The sequence below is a fragment of the Saccopteryx bilineata genome, chromosome 1 (genome assembly GCF_036850765.1).
Source record: "Saccopteryx bilineata isolate mSacBil1 chromosome 1, mSacBil1_pri_phased_curated, whole genome shotgun sequence".
Taxonomy (NCBI): domain Eukaryota; kingdom Metazoa; phylum Chordata; class Mammalia; order Chiroptera; family Emballonuridae; genus Saccopteryx; species Saccopteryx bilineata.
Window position 1 is genome coordinate 230335972 of NC_089490.1, and position 8882 is coordinate 230344853.

The 8882-nt window shown below is 47.1% G+C and overlaps 1 protein-coding gene across 7 annotated transcripts in view; it reads right to left on the minus strand.

Annotated features, from left to right (window-relative positions):
- Positions 1 to 8882, minus strand: part of MTARC1 (mitochondrial amidoxime reducing component 1) — a 41438-nt gene that overhangs the window by 29790 nt on the left and 2766 nt on the right. For all 7 annotated transcript variants that reach the window (XM_066237969.1, XM_066237912.1, XM_066237921.1 and 4 more), the window contains exons 2-4: positions 8517 to 8690; positions 4773 to 4935; positions 3730 to 3870 (exon numbers count right to left, since the gene is read on the minus strand). In XM_066237969.1, the coding sequence (XP_066094066.1) occupies positions 3730 to 3870; positions 4773 to 4935; positions 8517 to 8690 (478 nt within the window). The remainder of the gene's footprint in view (positions 1 to 3729; positions 3871 to 4772; positions 4936 to 8516; positions 8691 to 8882) is intronic.

Genomic DNA, 8882 nt, shown 5'->3' on the forward strand with positions numbered 1-8882 from the left:
GGATTGAGGCCCACCTCCTTCAGGAAGTCTCCCTGATTGATCCTGCCTCACTCAAAGGGGGCAGGGAAAAAGTGGGCAGAAGAAATGGAGTAGGTGAAAGGGAGTAGGGGGTATGGAGAGCTTGTCAGATCACATTGTGCATAATCAAGGTAGATTAAGACCCTTATGTCAGCCTGACCAGGCGGTGGCACAGTGGATAGAGCATTGGACTGGGATGCAGAGGACCCAGGTTCAAAACCCCAAGGTCACTGGCTTGAGCACGGGCTCCTCCAGCTTGAGCATGGGCTCACCAGCTTGAGCACGGGGTCACTGGCTTGAGTGTGGGATCATAGACATGACCCCATGGTCACTGGCTTGAGCTCATGGATCGCTGGCTTAAAGTCCCAGGTCACTGGCTTGAGCCCAGGGTCCCTGGCTTGAGTAGGTGGTCACTTACTCTGCTGCAGCCCCCCCCCCCGCCACCGTCAAGGCACATATGCGAAAGCAATCAATGAACAACTAAAGAGACTAAGAAGCAGCAACGAAGAATTGATGCTTCTCATCTCGCTCCCTTCCTGTATATCTCTGTCTCTGTCACAAAATGAATAAATAAATAAATAAATAAATTTAAAAAAAACCTACGTCATTGCACATGTGAGCCCGTGTTCCCCTGGCCAGATATGAACACACAACAGCGGGCCCAATAGCCATGTTCTCTGTGCACCTCCACTGGAGGCTCACAAACGCACCAGCTCAGGAGGCCCCCAGGCACCTCATCTGTCTACAGCTGGCCAGAGTCACTGGTGCCTAACTCTCAGGACAAATCAAATCAGCGAACTGCACCCCCACAATCCCAGCAGGGGTGATACAACATACATATATGACAGGTTAATGATCAATGTTGTTTTAAAAAGCCCCAGAAAAAAACTGAAGGTATCATGGCATGTCCTGGTTTAACTGTGTAGGAGAACACTGCTCGGGTGGGTTAGAGAGCAAATCTTCAGGCACAGTGCTCACAGGGGGTTTATGAAAAAGGAGGGATCTCAACTGTGTCTTGCAGGGCGGAGATTTTTTTGAAAGGCACAAAAGAGACATAAGGGAACTCTGAGATATCACTAGAAGGAAGGACAGTGGGGAGACAAGAGCATCTGACTATTCCTGACCTGAACCTCAAAAGAGCCGGGCCAGCAGCCTGTGGGCTGAACACAAAAACCGTGAGTTAAAACAAACCTTCTTTGTTGACCATAGACAGAGTTCCAGGCTCAGAATCTGAACTCTAATAGTGTGCATTACTCTCCATAATTGTATCCCAGACTTTTCTTTTAAATCGTTGGAATGGGTCTCTGAACCGCATTCGCTTCCCAACAGTCCAGAAAGGCGACACCTCCATTTAGAGCAGCCTCAGCCTGTTCTGTGGACATTTCTCCACCAGGGGGCACTGTCATCATATAAAAAAAAAATGGAAAAGATCCAAAAGAGAGAAATGCGAGTTCCAATTAGGAAGTTAATTTATGAAATCTTTCCAGTGCCCCTTGAATGTGTAATAAAAACTGCTAGAAATTGATTCACAGATAAACTAGGTAAAAAAAAGTGCACCGTATAAGGAAAGAATCTATTTGACAAAGGGGAAGGACAGGAGAAACTGCTGTATGTTCCATGCACGCTTTGGGCCCCAAACTGCATTAAACACTAGGGAAGAGCCTGCAAAAGTCTTCCTACCAGAACACGGCACCTGGAGGGGAAAGGAAATTTAAACAGGACAGGCTGGCTATGGGAGAGGGAGGCAACTCTTTTGGGTCTAGCAGTCAGAGACAACTTTTCAGGGGAAGAGGCTTGTAATCTGGGACTTTAAAGAAGGCCAGGGATTTCTAAGTAGGACAAGGGGCAAGATTCAAGGTGACCAGCAGGGAGTGAAAGAGGTAAGGGAGTGAGCCATGCAGATATGTGAGGAAGGTATGCCAAGCAGCAGCACCAGCAAGTGCAAAGGTCCTGGGGTGGAAAGGAAGCCAGTGTGGCTGGAGCAGAGTGAGAGAGCACAAAAAGAGGGTCAGGAAGGCCCTGGCCGGTTGGCTCAGCAGTAGAGCATTGGCCTGGTGTGTGGAAGTCCCGGGTTCAATTCCTGGCCAGGGCACACAGGAGAAGTGCCCATCTGCTTCTCCACCCTTCCACATCTCCTTCCTCTCTGTCTCTCTCTTCCCCTCCCACAGCCAAGGCTCTATTGGAGCAAAGTTGGCCCGGTCACTGAGGACGGCTCCATGGCCTCCGCCTGAGGCACTAGAATGGCTCTGGTTGCATCGGAGCAACACCCCAGAGGGGCAGAGCATCGCCCCCTGGTGGACATGCCGGGTGATCCTGGTCAGGCACATGCGGGAGTCTGTCTGACTGCCTCCCCACTTCTAACTTCTGAAAAATACAAAAAAGAGAGAGAGAGAGAGAGAGAGAGACAGGACATAAAGCCCAAGAGCCAGCAGAGTGCGGGGTCACGTAGGGCCTTGACAGTCATCAGGAAGGTCCCGTTTCTACTTGAAGAGAGATGGAAGATCATGAGAGGGTTCTGAGTAGGAGAATGACAATGTGACTCACAGGCTTACTTTCACCAATGTGTGGAGAACAAACTGTGCACAATGGTCAATCAAGTTGGTCAGGCTAGGTGCAGTGAGATCAGTGAAGAAAGGCTATTGCAATAAACCACACGACAGAGGAGGCGACATGACCCAGAGAGGGAGAGGAAGAGAATAGGAAGAGGACACAGCCACCAACATTTGTCCATCACTTGAACGAGAGAAGTGAGAGAAAGAAGCAAACTCGGGGAGTCGTCCTACACCAAGCCAGACAACAATGGGCAGAGCGGGCACCTGCATGCAAATTCAGCCCTCAGCCTTAAACATCTGGAAGGGGAGATTAAGCATCCACGTCAAAATATGGAGAAGGCAGTAAGGACAGTAGGAGGTCCTCAGGGTAAAGAAGCTTCTGAAGAACAGACCAGAAGCAGAGATTGCTACAGACTGACCATATGTGTCCTCCCCACATTCTCAGGTTAAAACTAAGCCTCGAGCAAGCACAGTGTGAATGCCTTCCCCAAAAGGGCCAGGACCACATAGAAAAAGCCATCTTTAATGAGACAGGAGCACACCCCGTCTCCATTCCATGGTTCGTACACCTTGTGTGCTCTCTGCTAAGGAAATTGGGCTCAAAAACTCATCTGCTTCCTGGGAGTTCCCCGAAAAGGCTCAGACCCTGACCTGCTCCTTAGAGCCCCAAGGAACATTCCTGCCTCACCAATAGCTGTATCCCCCATGCTGATCAGATGCTTAGGAAATGGAAATATTGCCTGCTGTGTCATTTAAATCAGTGGTCCCCAACCTTTTTTGGGCCACAGACCGGTTTAATGTCAGAAAATATTTTCACAGACCAGCCTTTAGGGTGGGACGGATAAATGTATCACGTGACCGAGACAAGCGTCAAGAGTGAGTCTTAGACGGATGTAACAGAGGGAATCTGGTCATTTTTAAAAAATAAAACATCGTTCAGACTTAAATATAAATAAAATGGAAATAATGTAAGTTATTTATTCTTTCTCTGTGTACCGGTACCAAATGGCCCACGGACTGGTATTGGTCCGCGGCCCGGGGGTTGGGGACCACTGGATAATGCAGCTTTAGAAATAATCTAGTCTAACACCAAAGACTCGTATACCTTTAAAGAAAAAAAATGAAATCTATGGGAAAGGGCAAGGGGGCATAGTGTTACCTCTGCATATACACCACACCCTGAAACTACGATATTGGGCCGGAAGTTAGTTGCTTTCACTTTCTTCTCTAGCCTGGAGTTCAGATCGGCCAGCGAAGCCTCGGAAAGGACCAAGAGGGGGCTGGCATCAGCGTACGCGATCTGTTAACGAGACAGACGGTTATACACACACGGCACACAAAGGAATTTCCCAGAGGGCCCATGGGTCTCGTTCTTGGGGCCCCTCCTCTCATACCCCTCCCCAGCCTTCATTATTTCTCTGGTTCTTTTTCTAGAAAAATCACAGTGATTCAGAAGCTGTAGAGAGCCTTGCAGAAAACAGGGATTATATGATGGAGTGAAGAGGAGGTGACCCTGGGATCCCAGAGCTGCCCAAAGTGGGACATCACTCCAACTTTTCCAGCCTCTCGTTTCTCATGTGTTCAGTGGGGCGGTTGGGTTCGATGACCTCATTATGTGTGAATAAAAAAATGATTCACTGATTCCCCGGATATTTAATTTTCACGCTACCTGAACATCAGGGTTAAGGACTTGTGCCGACCACAATTCTTTTCATGGCTCTACTAACTGAACTATGTAGCATTGTGCTACCAATCCTAGTGTTACAAAGAGGCCTTATTCCCGTAAAGGATAGCGGGTCATTTTGAGCCAGTGAATGACCGTACCCACACTCATCTGCCCCACTGTGATCTGAGCCCGATTGTGGTTCTATGGAATGGTCACAAGGCTGGACGCCATGTGCAATGGCAGAATGGAGTAGAAAAGACACGGCCACAGAACAGTTTGGAAACCCTAACAGCAGCAAGCTCATGTAAATAGCATGGTAGATGCTCATGGCCGAGAATGCTAGAGTCTCCCCCAAATCAAAGGATGCTCCCAAGGGAAGGGCTATATGTCTGCCTATTGCTGTTGCCGGGGGGGTGCCCAGCAACACAACAGAGCTGAGCTCGGCAGACATGCATGCTGCCCCATGGGCTGCAGACAGTGCTTTCAGGCCCCGAGGAAGCCTGCCCAAAGTCCGAGCCCAGGGATGTTCCTCTGACCTGGTCCATGGGCCGGAACACATTCTTTATCTGGTGAGACTTTCTCGATCGCATGTGAGGCTCAAACTGCACCAGGCGGTAAGGTTGGGTCTTCAGGAAGCCGGTGACCCACTGGGCGGCAGCCTCGCCACAGTCCCTGCCCTCGATCTCCAGGCCGTGCACTCTGCAGGGGGCGGGGGGATGGGGCTGAGCATGGGTATGGCTTTAGAAATCAGGCTGCCCCTCTCTGTTCTAGCCAGGTCAGCCTGGGACGCCACTGTCATTCCTAATTATCAGGAGACATCATTTTAACCTGTCTCTGTCCTAAAGTCAGAGGGCTGAAGTCCACATGCTGGGAGCACACAGTAACGAGATCCTTTGACTAACAAACACCAGGAGCGACTATCTGCCTTACTCTTTGTTGGGTCAAGATGAAGAATAAAGAAAATGCATAAAATAAAAATGCCCAAAACTCATCCATCCAAATGCATACTGCCTTTCAAAGCGGTCGCCTTGGGGAGCAATGCAATCATTCTACACTAACCCTGACCACCTTGGAAGACTTCCCAGCACCGAGTCCCTCCACTTTAGGTCAAACCCCATTTTCTAAAAAAGAAAATAAATCCTCTTATGTAGCTTGATCACCTCCTTGTTCACACAACTTAGTTCCAAGCGACCTTGGTGTTTTTTCCAAATGCCAGATCCACCATAAGAAGGTCAAGATTTCCAGAACTGAGTATGTGTGAGAGGGTTAGCCAGTGTGTGTGTGCATGTGCGTGCATGTGTGGAATGGAATACCTAAAATGTTCATTTCTGGAGCATCCCGAGCAATGGCAGTGTCACCCAAATCCATGTATAAAGACGACCTGGAAGGTCATCTCCCTGTTAGAACTCTCTTTTCTGGTGCCTGCACAAGAAAAATAGCCTCCTTCCTCCAGAGTCAAACTCTGACTGCCATCAAGGCCCTGTCTCCGCCCGCCTCCAGCAGCCGATGGCCTTTCGTTGGCTGCCTGCACAGGAGGCTGGAGGGGCGGGCAGCAGGGACGGTGGAGAGGAAGGCTGCTCTGGACTCCAGCTGACAATGATGATGGCTACTAAGTGAATGCATTTGCATCTACCCTCAATTATTGCAAGAACCGATGACATGATACTTATTATTTCCATGGCAACCTCTAGGTGTAGGTCTTGGGGTTCAGGTTCATATAGACACCCAGAACCCAAGGTTGCTAAACGAACAGAGCTGTGTTCTGTGCCTTCTTCCTTCTCCTCCTCCACTTATCTTTGTTCTGAGCAGCCTTCAAAGAATCCTACCCCCCCTCCCCAACTAAAGTCCAACTATTCTTAAAACCTTTGACAAAGGCAATGTTCCTAAGTAAGCCTCCCAAAGGCCCTAATTCTCTGTATCCCAAATGTGATTGGCAGGGCTTGTGAGAAAATCCAGCAACCACCTCCACTGTGAAAACAGGTGCATTGGCTATGATCACAACCTTTTGAAAAGTGATCCTGGGGCCCCCAAAAGTCAAAAGAAATCTTTAGGACACTATGGGCTGAAACTACAACTTCCCCACAAGAGAACGGCCTGGGCTATAACGGAAACCTAAGCCAAGTGGGTTCTTGACATCTCTGCCCCAGGAGTCCAAGCATTTCTTACTTTGCAATTTCCAAACATGTTCTTGTTTATAACATGGGCATGGCCCAAAGCCTGTACAGGACCATGCAGAAGGTTTCCACACCATTGCAAATGGATTAGAAATGAAATGGAAAACATGCTTACCACAAGAATTATGGCTAAAGACCTAACTGTGGCTGAGAAACAGGAAACAGGATATGGACAAATGTGAAATACAAATTGTATTAGGCATATTAAAAATGCAAACTAAATCAACAAGTAATTCCCACATTCCCCACACAACCAGCAAAATATTTTTCAACACAATGGTCAGAATGTAAGTGGAGAGATATGCCTAATAAATTGCTCGTGGCCACAAAGCTGGCATAACCATTCTGCAAAAACAATTTAGCAACATAGATCAAAAAGTCACTAGGATCCACTCTTGTTTGTAATAATACCACTGCTAAAATTTCTCCCCCTAAGGAAATAATAAGAGACAGGAACAAATGTTTATGCCAAGATATTTATCACATTTTTTTCATATCTGGAAAAACATTAAAAATAATTCAAATGTTTACATGTGGGCACATGTTAAAATGCACAGGGGGCACCCACAGCAGGACACATTGTGCCAACATGAAAATTGGTATTTTTGAAGATTTCTTTTTTGACAATATGAGAAAATAGACAACATATTAACTTAAGTTTGTCACAGTATTCAAGACTGATTTTTTGTCTTGTTTCAATTTGGTTTTAAAAGCATCAGCCATAGAAACAGAAAGAAATTTTGTTATAATATTAACATTATTTTAAATGGGCTATGTTTTATTTATTTTATTTTTTGGTATTTTCCAATTTTTCAACTATGAATATATAAGTGTTTTATAATTAGAAAAAACCACCAAATTATAATAGAAACATATTATTATGTTGAAAACCCTCGGATGTTTTAGAAATTATATTGGAATTTCATTTTATGAACTTTGGGGGGTCTTCAGACACTCTTCAGCTCACTACATTTTTTGATGTGATAACCTCCTAAAATAGGGCATGGATTACATTTAGCATTCTAATTCAAAATGCAGAAACTGGAACAAAAGGTATAATTAGACCAAATTTAATTTTTTCCATAAGGGGATAAACAGATCAAGTCTTGACATGATTTCTTAGAAGCAGTGCTAGCATTCTGGGATTAGGGCTTCCCTGCAGCCTCCCTGATGTTGGGGGAAGAGCTCAGTACAGGGCTCCATCCCGGCTGGACCACCTTGCTCACAGGGACTCAGACCCCTCGGTACCTGCAGGTCGGATGGCTCTTGTCACACTTGCTTGTTGCTATTGTGGTACTTCCTTTTATTAGACCAAAGTATCACCAGGTCACACAGCTATTTGTGACATCTTTTCTAACTCTGAGTTGGAAGGTTCCCAGTCTTTCCAGGCAAAGCAGGGCAAGTCCTAAGGTCACCTCTTCCAGGACACTCTCCCCAGTCCCTCCCACCACATTTTGGTCCTTTAGCCTTTGATGGTGGTATCTGTCCCTTGCTGACATGTCAATATGCTTTTTTCTCCAGGATTTCTTTTTTTATTTTTTTTTTTTGGTGGCAGAGAGAGTCAGAGAGAGGGACAGATAGGGACAGACAGACAGGAAGGGAGAGAGATGAGAAATATCAATTCTTCATTGTGGCTCCTTAGTTGTTCATTGATTGATTTCTCATATGTGCCTTGACCACGGGCCTTCAGCAGACTGAGTGACCCCTTGCTCGAGCCAGCGACCCTGGGTTCAAGCTGGTGAGCTTTGCTCAAACCAGATGAGCCCGTACTCAAGCTGGCGGGAGAGCTCGGGTCTCGAACCTGGGTCCTCAGCATCCCAGTTCGACGCTTTATCCACTGCGCCACCGCCTGGTCAGGCTTTTCCCCCAGGATTTCTGATGTGGGACTTTTATGCCTGTGAATCCCACATAAACCTATGTTTCTGAAGCTGCTTCCTCATTCCTCCTTCCTTTAGATCATCACGACGTTGAGGACCTGACCCTATACATGGTGCACCTTTCTCAGTATATTTATGTATCGAATAATAGTAGCCTCCCTAATTCAAATTCTCTTGAAACTGCATGAATCAACACTCAGGCCAAAGCTAAGAACGGCCTTTTCCTTACCTGCACTTGAACAGTGAGTTTGTAGTGGGCATCTTAATGGGCAGTGACAGGTCCTTCATGTAGACTGCACTGAGGGTCAGGGTGTCCCCCTCACAGGTCAGGGACATCAGGACCAGGCGAGGTTCCTGGCGAGCAGTCACCATATTCCCTGTCTCGTCGATCACCAGCCAAAACCTGCCATTTTCAAAACATAAGTTGATGCACGACCACCATGACGGGCTGCAGGTGGACAGGCCCTTCGGTCACGCCCTGTCCTCTCTGAATTCCTCTGCGTGAGCCTGGCGTGTGTGTGAGTCTGCGCATGTCTGTCTGTCCGAAATATCAACTCAGCAGCCCAGCAAGACTGAGTCTGTCAGTTCATTTCAA